Source organism: Maylandia zebra, linkage group LG3, assembly GCF_041146795.1.
Source record: "Maylandia zebra isolate NMK-2024a linkage group LG3, Mzebra_GT3a, whole genome shotgun sequence".
In the NCBI taxonomy this organism is placed as follows: Eukaryota; Metazoa; Chordata; class Actinopteri; order Cichliformes; family Cichlidae; genus Maylandia; species Maylandia zebra.
The window spans coordinates 19511959-19535735 of NC_135169.1; the positions used below are offsets into that span (position 1 = coordinate 19511959).

At 40.4% G+C, this 23777-nt stretch overlaps 3 protein-coding genes across 3 annotated transcripts in view; all 3 read right to left on the bottom strand.

Moving 5' to 3' along the window:
* LOC106676523 (butyrophilin-like protein 2) overlaps positions 1-23777 on the bottom strand; it is a 95224-nt gene that overhangs the window by 29879 nt on the left and 41568 nt on the right. The gene's annotated exons all lie outside the window — the stretch shown is intronic.
* Positions 7793-16566, bottom strand: LOC112429860 (uncharacterized). Its single transcript, XM_076880685.1, has 7 exons — positions 16457-16566; positions 13369-13560; positions 13127-13228; positions 12382-12735; positions 11415-11492; positions 10100-10185; positions 7793-9928 (listed from the first exon to the last, which is right to left on the bottom strand). The coding sequence occupies exons 3-7, from the start codon at positions 13215-13217 to the stop codon at positions 9893-9895; spliced, it is 645 nt and encodes a 214-aa protein (XP_076736800.1). The 5' UTR covers positions 13218-13228; positions 13369-13560; positions 16457-16566; the 3' UTR covers positions 7793-9892.
* Positions 17849-21436, bottom strand: LOC106676521 (uncharacterized). Its single transcript, XM_076882150.1, has 4 exons — positions 21270-21436; positions 20268-20630; positions 19883-20175; positions 17849-17971 (listed from the first exon to the last, which is right to left on the bottom strand). The coding sequence occupies exons 1-4, from the start codon at positions 21364-21366 to the stop codon at positions 17849-17851; spliced, it is 876 nt and encodes a 291-aa protein (XP_076738265.1). The 5' UTR covers positions 21367-21436.

Consider the following 23777-nt stretch of genomic DNA (forward strand, 5'->3'; position numbering starts at 1 on the left):
TTCTGGTGTGGGGAATGGTCTCGACGACCTTGTAGTTCACCTACGAAAATTACAATAAACCAATAATAAATGGCTATGTGTCTCGATGCATTCTCAATCATCCAGGACACTGCTTGCACGGGGCGGCCACAGAAACGCAAAGCAGGAGATGAAGCATGGCTGAATATGTTTCCAAACCAACTTCATTCTAAGCCAAAGACTAGAAAATATGGTGAAGCATGTCTGCCCTTTGGTTTCACCTGCACAAGTGCCGAGGTAGGTCTCCCCTGCAGAATTGGTTTTCGCTGGGCTCTTCAAATCACGGACAAACAGAATCCCACATTCTTGATTTTTAGTTCAAACACTCGTTGTAATGACTAACTACTCCTGACATTTTGGAGATGTTAGCGCTTTATACAGTAAAGTCACAGTGGGATACAAATAAGATCAGGCTGATCCTGCCATGATTTGTTCCCCCTGTCTAAATCCCAGACTAACAGTATCTCACAGTCATTTATGTTTTTCGACCCATTTTGCACACAGAGGCATTTTTTGATTTGATTGCAATGTTGAATATTATTACACAGGAAAAAAAAAACAACTAATCACACCGTGACGCCTCTGCCTTTGTTAATGGCGGGACAGTAACTGCATGTGTATATATAAGCGTGTAAAAACCAAAGATAGTCAGATTTACAGTATTTTGTCTCTATCTGCAATTCATCTCATGTAAACAATAACGTGGCGCACAGCATGACGTGAAAAAAAGGCACATACCTTTGACGTTGCGTGACCAACTCTGTATTCCTCGTCCACAAGTAAACGCAAAAAAAAGAGATTTAATAAATCTCCGTTTTCTGTGACTCGAAACGCCGTTTACGTGAGGACGAAACAGCTGCGTTTTCAAAAACACCTGCGTAGGTGTGAACGCAGCATAAAAGAGTTAGTAGTTTATTTCATTATTACCTGTAATTTATTGCAGATTACTTGTATTTGCTTAATTGTTTACTAAATGTTTGAGGTGTGAAATAAACCGCAATGGAGCAAAATAAGGGTGTGTGTGGTTGGAGGATGTGTTTGTGCGCGTGCACGCGCGGGGGGGGGGGGGGGGGGGGGGGCACGAACATTTTTCTTGTAAAACAAAGGGGGAGCTAGCAAAAAAAGTTTGGGAACCACTTGTTTTATGGCATCAGTCTAAAGAACTACTTTTGGTTCCAGTTGGCACCTTTATTTTTCTGAGTGAAGAACCAATTTTAATATGTTTCTTTAGTTGCTTTGTTACTAGCAGACTGTCAAAATACATCATTTGTCAACATTCCCTTGGTTGATCCTATGAAAAATGCCAAAGATGACAGGGTTTGACAGACATGAAATAGTGTTTTTATTTATTTTATTTTATTTTTTTACTGAATTTACGTTATTTATTTAACGTAAATTCAGTAAAATCATAATTCACGTTGGCAGTAATGACACCTGGCTACGCCAATCGGAGGTCACTAAAATCAATATTGAATCGGTGTGCAACTTTGCCAAAACAATGTCGGACTCTGTAGTTTTCTCTGGTCCCCTCCCCAATCAGACCAGGAGCGACATGTTTAGCCACATGTTCTCCTTAAATTGCTGTCTGTCTGAGTGGTGTCCCAGAAACGATGTGGGCTTCATAGATGTGTGACGTCAACTCCAAAGCCCTATTGGCAAACCTTCTGGAGTAAACCTGGTCTTGTTAGGAGAGACGGCATCCATCCCACTTTGGATGGAGCAGCTCTCATTTCTAGAAACATGGACAAATTTATTAAACCCCCCAAAATATGACTATCCAGATTTGGGACCAGGAGGCTGAGTTGCAGTCTTACATGCCTCTCTGCAGCTTCTCTCCCCCTGTTACCCCTGTTCAGTCTTAAGTAAAGGAAGAAAACTGGTACATGTTGTAAGAAAATCATCTGTGACTAATGAAGAAATGAACAAAAGTGGCAAAACTATGATCCGGGATTCTTACTGAAACAGTACTTTTGAGATGTTGAGGTGAGTGCTAGAAGGTCACAGATGTCTGGTGGAAACAAAATGTGACATTACACACCTACAGTCAGCTGATCTACGAACTCAAGGAATCTGCAGTTGGGATACATTCAAACTTCATCAAAATCTCACAAATTTGCACTTTTGTTTGAATAAACTGGTCAGGTGGGGTTAAAACAATGGCAAGTTTGGCACCTTAAACTGTGATGAGGTCAAATAAAAAAAGCCAGACAGATTTATTACTGCAAATTACCTACATGACATTGCAACTATTCATAGTTGTATTTTTTGTAGAAGTTTATCTATGTCAGAGGTACCTATGAGGGGCCGTACAAGCCAAATTTCATTCTTTCTCTCTCACACACATACATTCTTCTTTCACACACATATACTTTCACTCTCACATAGTTTTATTAAAATTTAAATATTTAGATATTTTTATTCTCATGTTTACACATATTTAACACACACATTGCAATTTTGTGCTCTCTTATACATGTATTTTAATCTACATATTTACACATTTGCACTCTAACATACATGCATTTTCATTTATACATTCCTACATTTTGCTCTCATTTACATGCATGCAATATGTATTTAATCTCACAAATAATATATGTATATAAGAAGAGAATGCATACATGCCTGAAGAAAATATATGTATGCAAGAGAATAATGTATGTGAATGAAAGAGTATAGTGGAAACGGAAGGCTGGGTGTCTGTACCGCTGTGATTGGCTGAGAAGCACACGCGGGTCACTTTCAAGTGTCTGAGAGCATGGAGGGGGGAGAAGAAACTTCAACTTTTGCCACAAAACCAGCCAACCACAGACTTGGATGCAAAACTATCTGATTACCTGTTTTGGTCTCCAATCAGCTCGAAATGACGAAATGCAATATCCCAGAATCCATTTCGTCCAAAACTCAAACGAGGCAGTGGTGGAGGAACACAGAGTGGCGGAGTTTGAAATATTACTCTTTCTGGGTCACAAAATAAACTTTTAAGATATTTTCATGCGATAATGACGCTGTGTAAACTTCAAATACCTGCTCGATTCATCAACACATCACATATTTTTTGCACGCAGCAATGAATTTTGTTCACTCAAATTCAGCTTTTCTTCTTCCGTTTTCATTAAACTGCTTCCGTTTCCACTACACTCTTTCATTCACATACATTATTCTCTTGCATACATATATTTTCTTCAGGCATGTATGCATTCTCTTCTTACATACATATATTATTTGTGAGATTAAATGCATATTGAATGCATGTAAATGAGAACAAAATGTAGGAATGCAAGTATAAAGTATATGTGTGTGAGAGTGAAAGAATGAATTTTGGCTTGTACGGCCCCTCATAGGTATCCGTCCATCATTTGTATCATTTTTAGCTTAATCAAGTCAGATGTCATTCCAGTTCATTTTGAAATCTTCTGTTTGTTTTTTCACTCCAAATTCACAGCAACACCCAAACAGAACCACTCCTGCTCAAAAATATCTACAAATTTAAATCAATGCCATTAGACCATTGTATCCAGCACATTTTAATGACTCTACTTAATAAATAACACAACCTGTGTTTATGTTAGAGTTCACCAAGAGGAAGACTCAAACATACAGAGGCAGATAGGCAGGATAAAGTGAGGGGAAAGAATTGACATTGTTGAAACTAGAAGCAGGAACTTAAATTAAAATATGACTGTCAAAGCTGAAACTGCTGCTGTCAGTGAGTTGATGACAGTTTGACAGAACCAGACATTTACAACAAGTTACAACAAAACAGCCGTATAAACACTCACAGGATAAGCAGTGCAAACAGAAGGCTGCATTACAAACATATGAACCCTTAAACATGAGCTCAAAAGTCTGCCCTCTTGTTTTTCTGCTCTCATTCAGTTCCTGTTTCACTGAGCGAGTTAATATTTTTGTCGGTTTTGTCAGGTCGCAAATTTTGAAGCCAATATGATAACCTTATCCCACCAACGCTGTGGAGGTCCAACTTTTCAGATCCAATTACAATCAAATCACTCAAAATGATCCTCTGGAAAAGAGCAGAATTCTTAGAACAGAGTTTAGTAAACATCATCATACGAACAGCAGAACAGTACATTTAAAAGCGGAAATAACACATAGAAAGCAAGCAACCAAAAAGCGAAGCAACCCCAGGGTGTCGAGCCTTAAAGCACAAACACACACAAAAGACAGACAGGAAAGAAGCAGCAGAAAGAAGAGAGAGAGAGACAATGCATATCAGACTCATCTTATATTGGAACAGGGATCACCCTCCTGTATCCTTTCATCCTCTTTTTTTCCCTCTTCATCTTCCACTTATGATATACATGACAAAATGACACCATAACTTCTTGCAGAACAATCTCTCATCCATCACTGCATTTGGCCCGTTTGACAGTTTCATGGCCAAAGTGAGTCTGAAAGTCTACAGAAAGGCAGTTAATCCATCTAACACTTTCCTTGGGCACGCATGCTGGACATAAGCTGCTATCCATGCTGAGTAAGGGTTGTTTTTTTTCTTATAGGTGTTCAAGGGGCTTATGTTTTTCCCTATAGCTACTTGAGAAGGTTGCAGGCCCTTGCTTGGCAGCCATCCAAACAACGGCATGCCTCTGTTGTACAGCCAACTAAAGAGCGGCCCACGCCATGAAGCAGTCCAGTCAAACCCCGCTGCCTGCTTCTGCTGCACAGCCATCTCGAACCACCGCGTGCTTCTACTGTACAGTTACTGTAGATGCAGCTGCATGCCAAGAAGGGTCATATGCACATACCTTGGCAGTACCAAGCTGAATTAACCATTTGTTGGACTAGTGACAGTAGGTCATAAAGGGTTACATTTTTAAGCAGTATTAATCAACATTTGGTCATACAACAAGTGGCACAATTTTTTTGTAACATACTGCGAGATATATATGACCTAAATATATGGGTCATGTGATTTGAACATGCAGGTTAAATGCTTAACACAGTGACTCCATATATAAACACTTCATTGTCAGCATGCATAGTATATACGAGTGTATATGATTACACACAATTTATGAAGGTAACTATGATTACATGTCTAGTGTATACAGGTACATATGTCATAATAAGATCCAATCAGTTTCTACACAGAAACTTTCTAAAGAGCTTTTAAGCTGAAGGAGTCTGCTGAAGTCAAGGTTTCAGTTTGCTATGGAAACAGTGCTTGTAGTCTCTTCTTTGATCGTTTTGTCTGTGACGCCTCTCTCTATGAGACTGTAACGACTGAGCGGACAAAATGAATTAATATCTTATTATTTACATCTGCAATGGACACAATAATTCATTCACATTTACATGCCAGTTTTTCTTTTTTGGTTCTGTTTGCTCATTTCCATTTATGTGTTTTTACTATTGAACATTAATGAAGTAAAAAAAAGTTGACTAGAATAGATACTGGACAACGAAAAAGGATTCCACGCACTGCTGTTAGTACAGCAACACACAAAAGCTGCGAAAGCAGTGATAACAGACTGCTTAAAAGCTTATAAAGATGTCATGTTGAAATAAAAATAGGAAATTACACACCTGCAGTCGGCTGATTCACAAACTCAAAGATGCACTTTTCTCTTGATAAACTGATCTGTGAGCTGCTGCAAGACCAGTTTAGCCAGTTTGGGCTTTAAACAGTTGCGAGTTTGGACTGTTAGACTGTGTGCAGATAAGACAAGGATAAAGATAGATTCAATTGTCTGCTGAGGTAAAGTAAACAAGCCCGACACTTGTCACTGCAGGTGAATTACATCACAAGGCAACTATTGCTACTAAAACATGGATTTTAAATGCGTTGTAGAACAACACACAGCGACACTACACATGAGTGGGTTTTAAATGCACTGTAGTTTTTCAAACTCCCGACAACCCTCAATGTCTACATGCATTTAAAACTGAGAGGTGAGGTTGAATGCATACGTGCCCACCCCCAAGGTCCTATATGTATGTGTTATCAGAATCAGAATCAGAATCAGAATACTTTATTGATCCCTGGGGGAAATTATTTTTTGTTACAGTGCTCCATTTTAAACCAACATTAAGACAAGACAGACAATACGCTAACTAAGAATAGTACAATATATACATATATATACATACATACATAAGTCACTTATAAATAAATATTTGGAAAGAAACATGTGTAGTTGTAGCAGCAAACAGTGTGTTAAGTGGATGCGTTGTACAGGGAGATGGCCACAGGCAGGAATGATTTCCTGTGTCGTTCAGTGGTGCTTTTCGGTAATCTCAGTCTCCCACTGAACGAGCTCCTGTGACTGACCAGCATGTCATGGAGTGGGTGGGAGGTGTTATCCAACATTGTCTTTATCTTGGACAGCATCCGCCTCTCCGACACCACCTTGAGGGAGTCCAGCTCCATCCCCACAACATTGCTGGCCTTACGGATCAGTTTATTGAGTCTGTTGGCATCTGCGACCCTCAGCCTGCTCCCCCAGCATGCAACAGCATAGAGGATCGCACTGGCCACCACAGACTCATAGAAAATCCTCAGCATTTTCTGGCAGATGTTGAAGGACCTCAGTCGCCTCAAAAAATAGAGACGACTCTGGCCCTTCCTGTAAAGTGCTGTGGTGTTTTTAGCCCAGTCCAGTTTATTGTCAATGTGTACTCCAAGGTATTTATAGTCCTCCACAATGTCAACACTGACCCCCTGGATTGAAACAGGGGTCAAGTGTTTCCTGGTCTTCCTGAAGTCCACGATCAGTTCCTTGGTCTTTGCCACGTTGAGCTGCAGATGATTCTGCTCACACCACGTGACAAAGGAGTCGACCACAGCCCGGTACTCTGTCTCATCATCCCTGCTGATGCATCCAACCACCGCAGAGTCATCAGAAAACTTCTGAAGATGGCAGGTCTCTGTGCAGTGGCTGAAGTCTGTGGTGTAGAGGGTGAAGAGGAAGGGGGAGAGGACAGTCCCCTGTGGTGCCCCTGTGTTGCTAATCACCTTGTCAGACACACACTGTGGGAGACGTACATATTGTGGTCTTCCTGTCAGGTAATCAACAATCCAGGACACCAGAGAAGCATCCACCTGCATCGCTGCTAACTTATCACCCAGGAGGGTCGGCCTGATGGTGTTGAAAGCACTGGAAAAGTCAAAAAACATGACCCTCACAGTGCTCGCCGGCTGGTCCAGATGGGTGTAGACACGATTGAGCAGGTAGATGATGGCGTCCTCTGTTCCGAGACGAGGCTGATAAGCGAACTGAGAGTGTGAGTAATGTGGATGTCTAGTTTGTGAAATAAAATTGAGGCACAGGCAGCCAGAATGCCTCCCCTGCACCCTGGTGACACACCTGCACCCCAAGGCCCTGCATGTGTGGGTGGGTGTGTGGTGGAGTGGGAAGAGGGAGGCAGTCGGGGATGGGGAGGGAAGGAAGGTGCCAGGCAGCCCCTCCCTGGGGCCATCTCCCCCAGGGGGCCCAGTCCCATCCAGACCCAGGCCCACAGTAGCAACACCACCAAGTCCCACAGAACTTGGGGCAGCCCACCCAACCCCACCGCAGAGTATACTGTACCCACCCCATCCAGTTGTTTGAAATACACTGGAAGTGGAGCAATCAAAGCTAAAGTGAAGCTGCAGAAAGTCTTAATGATGACAAGGAAAAAAAGAAAAAAGATGGAAAGATGTTAAAGTAGTTTTTACTTCCACAGAACTCTGAGCACACACACATTAAATAAACACAGATGCATCCATTCACAAACAGCTGATTAAGAGATGAAGGTGTTATTTATTGCCTGTTTTTCCACATTTAATCTGCTGTCATTGAAGCAGTACAGACCACAGTGGAGCTACTTCCAAAAAAGAGATCTTGAAATAGTTTACATTTATACAGCAGGTAAAATAAGCATTGAACACGCCACCAAGTTTGTAAGTAAATATATTTCTAAAGGTTCTACTGACATGAAATTCTAACCAGATGTCAGTAACAACCAATCCAATCCAAACATGCAAAGAAATTAAAACATAGACGTAAAACATAAAAGAGTTTAAGAAAAGTATTTAACCTGCTCCTCTATAGAGAAACTAGTGGGGTGCATTACTTGGGTGTGATTTTGGCCCATTCTTCCACACAAACTGTCTTCAAATCCTATTTGGGATCATCGTCCTGCTGAAGCATCCACTCTGGTTTCATCTTCATCGTCCTGGTGGATGGCAGCAGATTTTTATCAGGAATGTTTCAGTGCATTTTTCCATTCACCCTTCCTTCCTTCTGCCTGTCAGCCTGTTTGGTTTTTGCAGTTTTCAGTTTAGGTTTTTTGGTTGTGTTTGCAGTAAATCTAAGTTTGAATTTACCTTCCTCCTCTATAAGTCTGCACTTTGGGTCCTATCTTGCTTGCACACAGCTGTCACATAACAGTTATGAGTTCAGGGATGAGCTGAGCTGTATTTAAAATAAACAAGGGATGAAGAGGGGCATTAAATATTTATGTGCTTATTGTGTATAATTATAGATTTTATAAACAAACAGTTTTGGAAAGGTGTATAGTTAAGTAATCAAAGATCAATGGATATCTGTATATATTGATGTAAGTGGCACAGATATTGAGTCATGTCTGTTTATATTGTTTGTGTCATGCTTCGTTGTTTAACACATTTCTGCCATAAAGCAGCTCCACTGCCTTCAGTTCTCAGAGACAGTGACGCTGCAGCTGTTGTGGCCGCTGCAATAACCTGTGTCTATTTTAACATCTGTTTTAACATCTCTGTTTGCTTTGTGGATTTTTCTAAACTCTATTTAGTCGTGTTGTGTCCTACAGAAATAAACATTTAAAGATTAATTTGTCTTATTCTCATCGTTTCAACATGTATGATGAAAAGCAGGTTGGATTTAAGATGATGTGCTAAAACAGATAAAAAGAAACATACATTATATCATCACCAGCTCACATGAAAAAATCATCAACATCACATTTATATGGTTAGTTACATCTGAATATATAAAATCAAGTCACGCAATGTGGAAAAAAATTAATGTTGCCCTCAGATGTGATCAGAGCGGACCCAGTGCAGCACAGAGCCTGTTACTGCCTTGTTTCCAGCATAAACGTCACTATAAACTGTACTGTATCTACAGACATTTGATATTTTGTCTTTGTGCAATCTTCACACCACCAAAAAACAAACAAAAAACAAAACAAAAACACACACATTTAAAAATAGCAGCACAACAAGTGATTTAAAATGTCAAAGCTATATGCATCAAACACCTGAAGTGGTTTTGGTGGCCAAGTTCATGCAGATAAGGAAACTGGTTCTTATTTGTCATCATAATTACCTGATACTAAACTCAAACAATACAACAACTGTACAGACAGTTCAGCTATTATTATCATACTGTAAACTCATGCAGGTAGATTTAACAAGATGCTGCCATCTACTGGCTGATCTGCACTAATGCTATTTGTTAGAAATCAGATTTTTGACAGGTGTGATGACGTCACTGAAACCTCAGGTGAGAATGTGGGTGTGACACAGGATCCAAGGATGGACACGTCAGCTTTGCCGTTTTAGCAGTGCTTTTATTGACAGTAGTGATTAGTACGGTTTCGGGCTTCTGTCCATGAGAAAGGCACTACTCTGACTGTCACTCTCCCGCTGTTCTATCTCAGAATGTGATGAAAGATATCGATGTTGGTCTGAAGCCCTGAATTCAACAGTTTTCTCTGTTGTTTAAGTTGTTGTTTTTCCCTCCGTTGGTTCCCAGCACCAACTTACTGAACAGCATCAAAACGGGAAACTTCAAATCTGGTTTATCATCAGGATGTTATGTGTTTCTATTCACAGTCTGAGATGAGATGCTAACAGTCATGAACCTGAGCGAGGTCCAGAAAGTCTTCATCAAGAACTTGTGGTTTTGCGTGAGCAAGTCCTCCTCTGTTTAAAAATGAAAGAAAATTGAAAGATTCACTGAGTTATACTGAATATGACAAGTTTAAGAAACTTAAACTGTGACAGAGCAAATGATTCTGACACATACTGTAAAAATCTGTTAAATGTTCTGATATTTTTACATTTACAGCTCTTACAAGAAAATCACAGACTTACGTGTTCTGTACAATTCTGATAAAACATAAATCCCCACGGGAACACAGAGATACAGATGAATACAGTCATGACGATTCTTCCCTGGCCTACAAAGACAATCCACAGTTACAAACACAATAAAAACATAATTCAGTGTTAATGATGTAAATGAGCACATTTTAAAGACAATAAGTGGAATTAGGTAATAACCAGTATTACTCTGAGAGGTGAACACCAGACTTTATTTACATGTTTCATTTAATTTATCTCCACTTACAGTCTGGTGACCTCCAGGTTACATCAGGCCTTTTGCCCCAGGAAGACTCGAGGCCCCAAAACCCAGAACTGGATAAAACTGATATTTGACATTTTGAATCAGAACCTCAGTATGTTGGGAAGGTTACTCCGAACCGTAGTAAAGGGACCTCTGGCTAATACGTCGGGTTCTGTGTCGGGCTCGTTGCCAAAAAATAGCTTTACTTTGTTGTCTGGGTCAACTTTGCTAGCGAGAGACAGAGAGAGGCGTTGAAAGGCTGCTCCAACGGAACTTATTGTTTCGGAGGAAAACATGAACACAGTGTACAGCTGAGTCTTAATAGCTTACTTACAACTGGGCTCGTCAGGCAGTCTTCTTGGCTGCAGTGGTTATTATTATATTTACATGCTTCCAGCTCCCGTTTTTGCTCGATGACTGCTCGTACTTTTCTACTTCCTTTTTCTCCCTCCTCGCGCTCAAAGACACATAACAGGTATGGCGGTCCATTCTCCCTGCAACACGGACTACACTGTCTATGAGGCTACATTCTTTAGGGCTATGCTTGTAGCATTCTGTAGCTTAGCACAACAACAACAACAACAAAAAGGCGCTCTCTCACCCAGGAAACACACAGGAACATAGCTGTCAAACAAAACTCAAACAGTCCTGACCCACGACAATATGAAACAGGAAAATACCGCCGTGTAATCCATTTATTTCAACAAAGTAACTGTATTCTAAATACCACCTTTTTAAATGGTAACTGTAACGGAATACATTTACTCATATTTTGTATTTTAAATACGTAACGGCGGTACATGTATTCCGTTACTCCCCAACACTGACCATTACCTTTCATTAAGCCAACACTACACAGACTCAGTTTCACTTCTATAGAACGAGCCTAGTCTTGGACTCCTTTTAGTCTGAGACTGAACGAAATCCATTTCTAGAAAACTGTGTTTTCTGTTCTGGTAAATTAACCCAGTTCTCAGATTTGGCCCATATCTCCTGACTGTACTGTGTATAAGCAATACAATGAAAGAATGATTTTGTAAACTGTAAAGACTTTATTTTTACGTCTGGTCTCGTCATTCAGATTTGGTGGTTGGAGATTTCCAGGTTGCTGAGTTGTTTCATTCTTCTCAGGCTTTGATTCTAAAATAAAGTAAAATAAAATATTGTTTAATAAATTGTTTTATTAACTTAAAATTGATGTAATGTAGCAGTGAATTAAGCTGCTCTCGGCTCTGTACACAGTTTTATTGCTACCAAGTGGAAACTGAACACTGAAACAAAACTGAAACATGAAACCAACAATGAAGAACCAAAAAACAAACAAACTGTTGTGATGAGAGAAACAGTTTGTAGCTCTTCAGTGTTGGTTTCATCACATGTCCTGATGAAGCTGCTCAGTAACAGTGTCACTGAGGTTGGACACTGTGGATTTCTGTGGTCGACTCAGACTCTGAGGCCTCCTTCAGGGATGTTACCTGGACCAGCAGCTCCATGAAGAATTAGCCTCACGTGTGTGTAAGCCACAAAGACTCTTGTGTTAAAAAGTCCAACTTACAGCAGAAATGACCATGTTTACAGTCTTCTACATGAACCAGTGTTGGTCTCCATGGATAGTTTCATATCATCTCTGTATAGACTTCCTATATGTCTGTTACTGTACTCAGCACTAATTAGCAGGTGTGTGTCTGTGTGATGCAGTTTATGGATGTAATTTTCTAACTACACAGTTTTTCTGGTAATTCTATTAAAAATGCTCGAAAAGGAAACATCAGCTCTAGAAGAGTGAAGAAGATCCAGTTCATGGACTCAAATCAGTGAAAGTGGGGCTACAGCTGCTGGTGTCTGAAACTCCATCAATCAAACAGGATATTTATAAAGACACTGTTGTTATGAAAGTGGAAACTAAAGATTTGTGTTCATCACTTTGAAACCCTGTAACAATTATACACACCAATTTTATCTCAGGTTTGAACCATGATTAACGTTAACAGCTCACAGTGATCACATGTGTATAAATGAATCATCTTACCAGAGACGGTGACTCTGCAGCTGTTGTAGCCGCGGCCATAACCTGTGTCCACCTCACACAGGTACAGACCCGAGTCCTCAGTCCTGAGTCTGGACAGCTGGAGTCTGATTCGTCCTTCTCTGAGGGCGTCTTTGTCACTCTGGACTCGTCCTGAAAACTCTTCATCCTCTGAGAACTCGACACCACCACGAAGATAATACAGAGTTATGTGTTTATGATCATTATTCATGTAACAGAGGATCTCCAGTGTTGAGATGGACGTGTCTGGTTTGGTGGTGAACGTCCACTCCAGTGTGATGTTGTGGTTCTCCTCTGCCTGATAGGAGCTCTGAGTCACATCCACTACAAATGATCCTGTTGAGGAGACAGAGAGGAGCAGACACACTCACAACTTTATACAAGTTCAGAACTGTGAAACACAAGAATAAATTAAATGTCATTTCTTTTATAAATCTAAAGAACTTCAAGGCCCCCACCACAGCCTGTCATATTTGTCCATTTATTCAGAACGCCATAATCTGCTCCTTGTTGTTTTGGCTCCTGCTAAAGATGATTTACGTTTCCAACATTTTGTTTCCAACAATCATGATGCCTAGAATCACATTTATTCTTTTAAAAAATTGTTCCTTATTTGTTTACAGAAAGCAAAAAACAAACAGTGTATAAACAGGGTATAATTCATATACCCTGATCTGTGTCTGCTCTGATCATAGATGAGTTTAAATGCTCAGCAGTTTTTGCTCACCTCTGCAGAGGACGAGTGTCAGAAGCAGCACAGCAGCAGAGAAGGCCGAGGGTCTGTGTGTGAAGATCACACTGATCTCCTGAAGAGCCATCACTCATTACTCTGAAAATCAACAAGCAAAACAAGCTTCCTGTTACTCTCTGCATCTCACAGCAAGCAGCCCAGCAGTCTAATATAACATCATGTGTTTTATTCTAAATGTTACTGTTTCTGATTCTTTAACAACATTAAAGAAATCTTACCTCAAATAAATATTTTAGTGACCACTGCAAACGAGTGCTGCTTTCTGAAAACTTTCAATTACAAGAAAAAGAGAACATTTATTTGAGGATTTAAGTTCAGAGCTTGTCTGTGATGTGTTTCTTCATCTGTCTACTCTGAACATCATCTCCAGACTGCAGATCCTGTACTGTTGATCAATGAGTTCCTCCACTCTGTAACAATAACAGGAAAACAGGTTCAGTCCCAGTGAAGTCACATTCAAGAAGCTGTTTCAGTGTTTAGCTATTAAGCGATTTCAAAATAGTTTATATGTAAAGAGACCTGTAGATCATCACTGATTACATAACAGAGGGCAATGATTTTAAATGTATTCTGGTCAGGCTTGTACTGAGACAAAAAAATCAGCCTGGAAGTTTTTGTCCAGGCAGATCACCATCATTGTCAAAAAAAAAAGAAAATAATAAATAACTAATATATCTTTATATATTAATATATCTAGCTTTCAATGAGACGTGACGTGACGTGACGTCATTCTCACTATAATCCATTTCTAACATACTGTAAAAAGAAAAGCTATAAAACAGATAGTGTATGTTTGTTTACAGTGTTTCTTGGCGCTTTTTGTCTGCTGACATGTCAGTTATTTAACATATTTTATTGCATTTTCTTTATTTTCGACTCCACCTTTTTTTTTCTTTTTTCACTTATATCTGTGTTGCATACACATTCAATTCAGTTCAACTGAATTTAAATCAATTCAATTCAAAACAATAGAATTCAATTTTATTTATATAGCGACAAATCACAACAACAGTCGCCTCAAGGCTTTATATTGTACAGTAGATCCTATTGTAAGGTAGACCCAACAATTATACATACAGAGAAAACCCAGCAATCATATGACCCCCTGTGAGCAAGTGCTTTGGCGACAGTGGGAAGGAAAAACTCCCTTTTAACAGGAAGAAACCTCTGCAGGACAGGCTCAGGGAGGAGCGGGGCCATCTGCTGCGACTGGTTGGGGTGAGAGAAGGAAAACAGGATGAAAAACATGCCGTGGAAGAGAGACAGAGGTTAATAACAAGTATGATTCAGTGTAGAGAGGTCTGGGCGCCTTAGCATATGATACTTCCGGTGGGGAAACTCCTGTAGGGCGCTTCGTTTCTAGTGTGATATTCACGCCTTGTTTACAGTCGGGTTTTCGAAAACAAGTCAGCCAAATGGATGAATCAAACGGCGCTTTACATTTCTCATGATGTCTTGGGCATTTACCGAATATATCTGTACATGATGTTAATCTATTTGTCAATATTTTTTGTCCTGCGCCTCAGAGCAAAAGAGAGAAAGGATTCAAATTTTACATTTCTCAGTATTTGTATAATCTTGAAGGTAAGTCACAACATACCCTTCATAAATACTAATATATAGAGACACTTACCAGCAATCATTCATTATTTTTTTTTATATCCTGTGGCTTTTTATTCACGGTTTGTTGATGCTGTGTAGGTGTGTACTTGAAATTTCTAGCTGATATCGACTTTACGGGGGAAACATCTGGCTTTCACTAATGTTCACCTGTAGTTTGAGTTCTGGACATTTGCCTGTTTAAATCATAAGAACTGCCACTATACAGAGATGTGCTTCTGATTCTGTGATGCAGTTCTGCTTCTGTTGAGTGATGTAAACAACCACTCAATCTACACTCTTCAAATATCAAAATCAATCATTTGATTTTTTTTTATGACACAGCAATGGTGAGTGTTCCCACCTTCTGCTCTTTGTAACTTAATGCGATCTTTCCGTTTTTGTATTTTGGACATGATTTTGGAGTCCACCTTTGCAGTAGCGATTGACCGCAAAATAAAGCTACCGGAAATGTAAAACTCTACATTTGGTCTTAAAACAGGACGTTAGCATTTTCTCGTGCACAGGGTTTATTAACACATAGTGAGTGAGAAAGGTGACTGAAGAAGAAATACTCAGTGCATCATGGGAATCCCCCAGCAACCTACGTCTATTGCAGCATAACTAATGGGCGATTCAGGGTCACCTGGTCCAGCCCTAACTATAAGCTTTAGCAAAAGGGAAAGTTTTAAGCCTAATCTTGAAAGATTAGGCTTAAAACTCCTGAATCCAATCCAATCCTGTCTCCTGAATCCAAACTGGAAGCTGGAACAATAACCATGAGACACCAACACAACATTACTGGAATAAGTGATATAACATTGAGCATAGATGTCAGCATGAACCACAAGTCTTTGGCATAGTGCTCCCTCCCCTTGAGCCAATATTATATGTTCTTTTGAATGTAGAAAAAGCGAGCTCTCTAGCTTTGATTGACAGAGAGCAGAACAAACCAAACACCTCCAAACTTTAAGGATTATTTCTGAGGACCAAACTGACTCTGCCCCCAAACAGCTGAAAAGTCGTGTTAACTGATGATTGTCACAGTTTAACACAGACAGGTGAATGCTCAATTTAATTTTAGAATAAGTTTAGTAACTTTAGTAAACATGCTTCATCTTTAGTACTTTCAGACAGCTTGGCTCCTGAGTTTGTGCTAAAGAGTCATTTTCAAAGGAGAAACCGAAACAATCCATGTGATTTGACTCCACCCACTCTGTAAACAGCAGTAGTCTGTGTGTATGTAGCTGTCATGACAGAAAGAAACATGCCGCTGCAGTCAGCTCTGTGTTTTATCTTTATTTGGCAAATACATTAAAGAAAAGTGTTTAATGGTGGCCCATGAAACACTCACTGCACACAGGACAGGGACTATCAAAATAAAACAGGAAACACACGACAGGCACAGACTTGATACTAAACAGAGGGAACACAGGACGGGAGTAACAAACTGCGTCATGAGACATGACTTACCCAAGAACTAGAAATCACAAAACAGTAAAGAACCTGTCAGTATGTGCTGACAGTTTGACTTTATTCAGAATTCATTCAGGAACATGTAGAAACAATCCCAGTCTTTCATCACAAATTTTAATGTTTTGTTTTAAGGTTCTTGTTTGTTTGTCACCTGACTGAAAAAAAACAACAAAACAACAACAAACAAAAAAAAAAACCCAGAAAAAGCAAACAAATAAAAAGAAGACTTACCACAGATAAAGACCCCAGACTCCGACACAGTGATCCAAACTGTCGCTGTCCAAGTGAAACGAGTTGCTGGAGCCGAGCAGGAAACAAAAACTGAGACAATGATTAACAAGTTACTGCAAACCAGACACTCCGGTCAGATCAGTTTCTAATGTTTATTGCTGCACATTCATTGGTCTATTCATCAGATAAACCCTGATCATGACGAACACAGAGACAGCTGACCTTGATTGCATATTGCATCAGATCAGTACAGATAATGTAAGATGTAAACCAAAGAGGAGCTGAAAATGTTTTTGGTAGCATTTGCATTTCATTCTGTCTGTAAACACAACAGCTCTAAAGGTAAAGCAATAACCAGGCAGGCCAAACCAAGTAATGGAGGCCGCCGTCACCTAAGAAAAACCACTGCTCAGTTGAGTTATTCACAACAAGCCACGCATGGTGGGGTTGGTCACACACACACACACACACACACACACACACACACACACAGCAGGCCTTTTCCACACCTAGACCAGAAGCACACACTGACCAGCACAGTGGAAATCCACCAGAAGCCTCCCCCACACCCACACTGCTCTCCTCCAGCTTATATCGCCTCTGGAGGGTAATTGGTGATAAATGAGGGCAGATGAGCGCACTGTGTGATGTCAACATAGTCAAATATAGAGATTTAAATATCATATCACAACTGTCCTCTGATCTCTTCCTAAATTCAACAGATAAACCTGAAAGTCAAAATAATGCTATACAGAGCCGTTTATTTACAACTATATCATTGATGGTACTGACAGCATGTAGGGAACGATGTATGGGGATTGTACATATCAGGTTACTTTGGAACTCTGATGTCTTCGTCTTTATCAAACTTTCATAAAATGTATTTCATTTCATTCATAAGATTAGTTTTAAAACACTTTAAAAGCGAGTGTGTGACATCATTGGATCCTTTTATACAGGCCTGAAACACCTTCACCCACGGTAAGAACTCCCACTCTGACTGCAGCAGTCACACAGAGACATGTTTGTATGCTGGAAGCAGAGACTCACACTCATGTGTGGAACAAGTCAGTCTCAGTGTGTTTAATGTTTTGACATAGAAATCAAACAGTGACCTCTAGCGTCTTGCTCTGGTATTGCACCGGAAGGACACAGCACAGCTGGAGCTCTGTGTGTTCAGCCTCTGAGGTCTTCAGGTGAACCAGCCTGTAGCTCCAGGTCAGCTGCAGAGTTTCTGACCTCAAAAGACAAACATCAGAGGTCTTTGTGATCAGATCAGGATCTGTGTGTCCTTCCTTTCATTCCTGACTCTGACATCAGCTCACAGCTTCTAATGAGTGACTGGTGTTAAGATTAAAGCTAAAATCCAAACTTCTGCAGCAGAACAAATGTTCAGGTCTTCTCTTCAGCAGCTTGCAGGATCTCTCCTTCTGACTCTGTGTCCAGCTGTTGGTTTCCAAATGCTGAGGCTCTCTTCATCAATGCCTCTCCTCTGGTGTGTGAGCACGAGTCACTCTGTTGAAAACAAAACACAACTGAATATCACAAGTTTAATAACATTAAAGTAGAGATGGAACTACAGAAACTGTAAGATCTGATGTAAGTGTTCTGATAGAGACTGACCTCTGTCCAAGTCAGTATCCACCTGCTCTACCCAGGATCAGCAGGATGAAGAAACCCAAAGCAGCAGCAGGAGTGATCAGTCCTCCTCCACCTAAAGATAAAAACATCTCACACAGTAGATATTAGTGAAGAACTCAAAGTCTTTGCACTTTTATTCTGAAGTTGTTCCACGATTAGTAGAAACAGGTTTTTGCTGACAGATGAAGCTCTGCCTCTCTAAGAAACTCTTTTTATTTCATGTTACTAACCTGCCAGGTAGTTACAAAATATCCGTCCAGCTGTTTTTTAGTAAGTTTTTTGCTCTCGTCCAAACTGCTGCCATTAGCTTCAAACTGATGGCTTTTAATAAACAGTGAAGCGTCTCAGATTAAACACTTGATGTTTTCTATGTTTTGTTATGAATAAAATATGAGTTCATGTGATTTGACAATCACAGTTTTTATTTATATTTTCTACAACATCACATTCCAGGGTGGCCTTTTGTTGTGGGCAGTCTGAGGTACACCTGTGCACTACTCATGATGTCAGATCAGCATCCTGATGTGGCACACCTGTGAGGTGGGATGGATTATCTCAATATAGCAGATGTGCCCACTACCACACATTTGGACTGATTTGTGACCACTGGGAGGGATGGTTATATTGTGTATCTGGAATGAATTTTAGGTCTCTACGTCCATCCCATGGGGAATGGGAGCAGTAACAAAGGTGTTGCGTTTATATTTTTGTTGAGTGTACATACAAGGCAGCTCACTTTACCATAAATCGTATAGGTGTGCATCTATTTCTGGATACAGTGGTCCCCCGCTATAACGTGCTTCACCTTTCATGGCTTCGCCGTTTCACAGATTTTTTTTTCTTTCTTAACAGCGCATTATATTATTCGTCCTGATTGTCAAACAATGGTCTCCTCCGTGCTGTGTCTCCCGAACAGTTAAAAAAAAACCCCAAAAAACCTGAATCTGTGCACTAAGGTGTAGATCTGTTAATTTGTGTTGTGGGGTTGGATGTTGATACAGCAAAATTACTGATGGAAGATGGACAAGAAAAGATCAAAGCCATCAGGTCTGTTTAGAAAAGTAGAGAAAAGAAGAGGAGAAACGAGCAAAAGATGAATGTAAGAAGATGTGTCTTTGGATAACTGTAGGTATTATGTATCCCGAAACAAGATAACATTCATTAGTAGGAATAGTGAAAACTTCTGTTAACCTTAGTTAGCCGCTTGGCTATGATAGTAAACAGTAGACACTGATGTGGCTTATTGAATCTTTTGGACTGTGTTCAGCCCAATATTAATTTGCCATTTATTGGAAGAGGTATATCGTTGATTTGTCTGCTATTCTCAATGTATGATGAATTATATTGGCTGTTTGTTATCCATTTGCATACTCTCTCTCTCACACACACACACTACATAAAATATTTCCATCCATCCATTCGCTTCCGCTTATCCTTTTCAGGGTCGCGGGGGGCGCTGGAGCCTATCCCAGCTGTCATAGGGCGAGAGGCAGGGTACACCCTGGACAGGTCGCCAGTCTGTCGCAGGGCCAACACACAGGGACAGACAACCATTCGCGCTCACATTCATTCACACATTCACACCTAGTGGCAATTTGGATTTTCCAATTAACCTCTCCCCACAAGCTAAAATAACTGGTTATCTGGTTACATTCAGTATGGTTCTGACAACAGGATTCACAATAAAATATCAGAATAAGCAGAGGGTGTGTTCACCCAGGGCACCAAACAGGCAGGTTGGTAACTAACCTTTTTTTTAACTTGCTTTTCAGTTTATTGACCAACAGCTGATTTTTGTTGTTTTCTTCCTTTAAAAGGTGATAGCAGCTTGTCCATCTCTTTTAGTTCGGTTATTATTAGAAACATTAATAAAACCCGTTGAGCATTTTGCCTCCCTGTCTCCTTTTCCCCCCCAACTTTGACACCATTTGTTACTTTCCCCCTCATCCCCTGGACCTTTTTAGGGGAACATAACATAACATAACAGACTGTTTTCTCACCATTTGTTGGAGTCGTGTCCTGAGGATCTGGAGTTTGCAGCGGCGTCTCTGTTGTTGAGGTTTTAGCAAAGTTCTGATCTAAAAGACAAAACAGTCAAAAAAAAATTTAAAATACAAATCAGAGTCTTTGACTTTTCAACCCCAAACATCACCAAAACAAATCTTCTCACCGACTACAAGTTCAACAACAGCAGCTTTCACTCTGCTCCGCAGCTTGGGGATGAAACATCTGTATCTGCCGTTGTCTTCCTCCGACACGTTCAGGATCTTCAGTGAAATGTTCCCGTGTTTCATGTCGTCCATGAACAGCTCCGTCCTCCTGAAGTACGAGGCCATCTTCATGTCGGGGACCTCCTTTCCATGTCTGTATAGGTGAACATACTCATCTGAAGGGTCGGGCTTCAGGTTGGGTTTGGACCACTCCACCGTCAGACCCTGGACATCGAACGTGGGCTCCAGGTGACACGGCAGGATGACATCATCACCCGGAGCAGCGATGATTGGAAGATTTGAACCAATCACCAGAACCTCACCTGGAAACAGACAAAAAGTTAAACGTCTTGAAATCATTTCAGTAGCTAGCCAGCTGATTGGAAACCAAAACAGCCAACCAGAAATTTTGCATCCAAATCTATGATTGGTTGGTTTGTGGAGCATTTATAACGTGTACAGAAAGAGTTGAGCGTGCAGGGAGCACAGATGTTGAGAGCGGGAAGGACACACTGAGACCAGGTCCACTAATGTCTGTCAGCACAGAGCAGAGCAAATGCCAACAACTAAGTGAGAGGGGCTGTTACTGTGTGTGTAATAGCAAACATTGAAATACATTATTTGCACGCAGAAATGAATTTTCTTCACTCAAAAATAATTATCTCCTCAAAATGCAACACTTGCACTCATGCGCTCAGAATAGAGGGACAAAAACAATGGCATAAAATAATGCCATAAATCATCTCCATCGTGTCCGTTATAAACAAACCTGTAAACTGAGAGCAGTCGCTTCACACAGTCTGAACCTGCCTGACTATCTTCTCGATTTAAGCTTCTTCCGGTTTTAAAGTAACTCACTGACAGCTGTCACACTGTTAGTGACGGACAACACAGCACAGCTGATAATACTCAATTCAGCTTTCCACCCCCCCCCCCAGTATGTGATTAAAATTCAGTGTAACCTTGTGCAGAAGTCCAGACGAACAAAGTCGAGCACAGGAGAAAAGTCCGGAGTGAGAAAAAGGAAGAGTCCTTAAAGTAGAAGTTGTTCAGAGACATGATCGATGATTAAAAATTCCGTTTTCTGACTGAAGAAAGTTTTCTGGAAAGCTGCAGTCCGATCAGTCCCTGACTGCTTTGCTCTGAATGAATGACCTGCGAGGCTCACTCGCTCTTTATATAAAACAGACTCCGCCTACTGCATTCAGGGTGGGGTTAGATGCTTATGAAGTCCCCCTAAATAAGTAAGGGAAAATCTCAATGTGACGCTTGCGTGCCTGTCATGCTTTCCTTTTGTTTTTTTCGTTTCAAATATCTTTTATTAGAAGCAAGTATCACAGTTGTTACAAGTTAATAGAACATATGCCCCCCCCCCCCCCCCCCCCCCCTTCCCTAAACAAAACAAGGCAAAACAACATTGCCATTCATGCTATATCTTGTTTTTTCAAGGTGAAGTGCAGGAACCTTTTTGAATACATTGGGAAGATGGCCCCAACTGACCGAGTGCTCAGTGAATACCTCAGGCAGCAGAAACCCAAGAAAGAGGAGGGAGACGAGGAACCATCATGGAAGGACAGGCCCCTGCACGGTATGTACCACTGGCAGATAGAGGAGGTGGCTGATATCCAGAAATCCTACCAGTGGCTGGACAAAGCTGGACTGAAAGACAGCACAGAGGCACTAATCATGGCAGCACAAGAACAAGCTCTGAGTGAAAGATCCATAGAGGCTGGGGTAGTATACAGTGTACAAAATATGTGGTATAAGTAGAGCTGGGCGATAGAACGATAACGATATGTATCGCGATATAACTTTTACTCGATAGAGAAATTAAGCTATCGCGATAGACCTCGCCGCTCTTGTCCTCTTAAAAAAAAAAAAAAAGGTCAGCCAATCCAAATTAAGTAGCGCAGAGCCGAACCAATCACAGCCGCGGCGTCACGTCACGTGACTTGTTACGTACAGCACAAGTGCCAAGCTGCACGTGTGTTTGTTTGGGAAGCAGCCAGCGGGTAATGGAGCCAGCGCGTAATGGAGGAAATGAGTGTGCCGACTAGAAAATTCAACCGAGCGTGACCGAAGAAAAACCAGATGATGGTTCCAATGCCGGAGAGATTGTCGAACGGAAGAGCCATAGAAGTTCTGTAGTGTGAAGGTATTTCGGCTATTTCAAGTCTGACAAAAAACAGAGTAGCGTGCACTGTAAATTGTGCCGAAAGCAAGTCTGGAAATACAATAAACTGGTGCATGCGTCACACTGTGCGCCATGTTATTGTTTCGGTGAAATGAATTTCTACAATACTGTTACTGTTAATTCTACTCTCTGCAGTGTTTAAATGCTTACATATACACACAGTTACTGTCCGTCCACACATACGACTCGGGTCTGCTTCTATGCCCCAGCTTTGTTTACTTTTTCCCACCGAGGCTTCTAGACTTCTGATTGGCCAACATTTCTGCACGGTTAGGAATCTAGCTCCACCTGCTGCTTTGGCATGTTCATAGCAGCGTTTTCCTTCATTTCTGCCTTTATGTGTGGACGGGATTATTTTTTAAAAGGAAAACGGAAAATCTCCGTTTTCAAAAATACCCGTGTACGTGTGGACGTAGCCTCAGTCTCTGACTGGAAGCGCTAATTCGTCATTCGGCTTTTGTCAGACTAAAGTAACTGTTAAAACTGTTTGAAAAGCTCAGCTATACAACAAGGAGAGATTGAGAATTTCCTTTTAGTTCTCAGTTTATTTGATATTGACAAAAGTTAGTCAGTTTTGTCTGTTCTTCTGTAAAACAAACTAAGATTTATTTTTAGAATTAATATTTTGTTTCTAAGTGGAATTGACAATTTAGTCTGTTTCGTTTGTTCTATTTTGAAACTTAAACGCTTTAGCGGCTGCCTTTTGTGTAGTTTGCAATATTTGCCTTTATTTATCTGAAAAAGTCTCATGTTCCTTAAGTACATCTACCCTGTTGAACTTATTATGGGAAATAAATATTTAAAAACAAGCTGCTGATTATTTCACATTTTACTTGTGAGCAACGGCACATTTAAATCTTACAAATATAGTTATTTGGCTTATGTCGTGATAGATATCGTTATCGTCTGAAATGAAAAAAACATATCGTGATATGAAAAAATCTCATATCGCCCAGCTCTAGGTATAAGCCACTGTAAGCGTGTGCTGTTGTGAACTGAAGTATTAGTATTAAATATTAAAAAATAAAATAAAAGCCATTCACTGTAGCGATAGCTCTTGCAGTTGTTTTTTTTTTTTTTTTTTACATTACAGGGCAAACAACTATAGTCTCCTAGATTCAGCTTCAGAAAACAGGAATCCGAGTCTGTGTCTGCAACAGAATAGAATGACGGCTGAGATAACCTATGGAGAAAACTAATTCCCCAATTACATCTAACCAAATCTTATTTAGTTATATTGTTAGACTACAAGTAGTTCAACAACAGATGAGAGTAA

Coding starts and splice junctions, on each gene's coding strand:
- LOC112429860 (XM_076880685.1), bottom strand. CDS start 13,217: ATGGCTCTTCAGGAGATCAGTGTGATCTTCACACACAGACCCTCGGCC. Junction 12,736..13,126: donor GACACTCGTCCTCTGCAGAG/GTGAGCAAAAAC, acceptor TCTCCTCAACAG/GATCATTTGTAGTGGATGTG. Junction 10,186..11,414: donor TCTGAATGACGAGACCAGAC/GTAAAAATAAAG, acceptor TTGTCTTTGTAG/GCCAGGGAAGAATCGTCATG.
- LOC106676521 (XM_076882150.1), bottom strand. CDS start 21,366: ATGTCTCTGAACAACTTCTACTTTAAGGACTCTTCCTTTTTCTCACTC. Junction 20,176..20,267: donor TGTTGTTGAACTTGTAGTCG/GTGAGAAGATTT, acceptor TTTGTCTTTTAG/ATCAGAACTTTGCTAAAACC. Junction 17,972..19,882: donor GAAAACAACAAAAATCAGCT/GTTGGTCAATAA, acceptor TGTTTTCAACAG/AGTGACTCGTGCTCACACAC.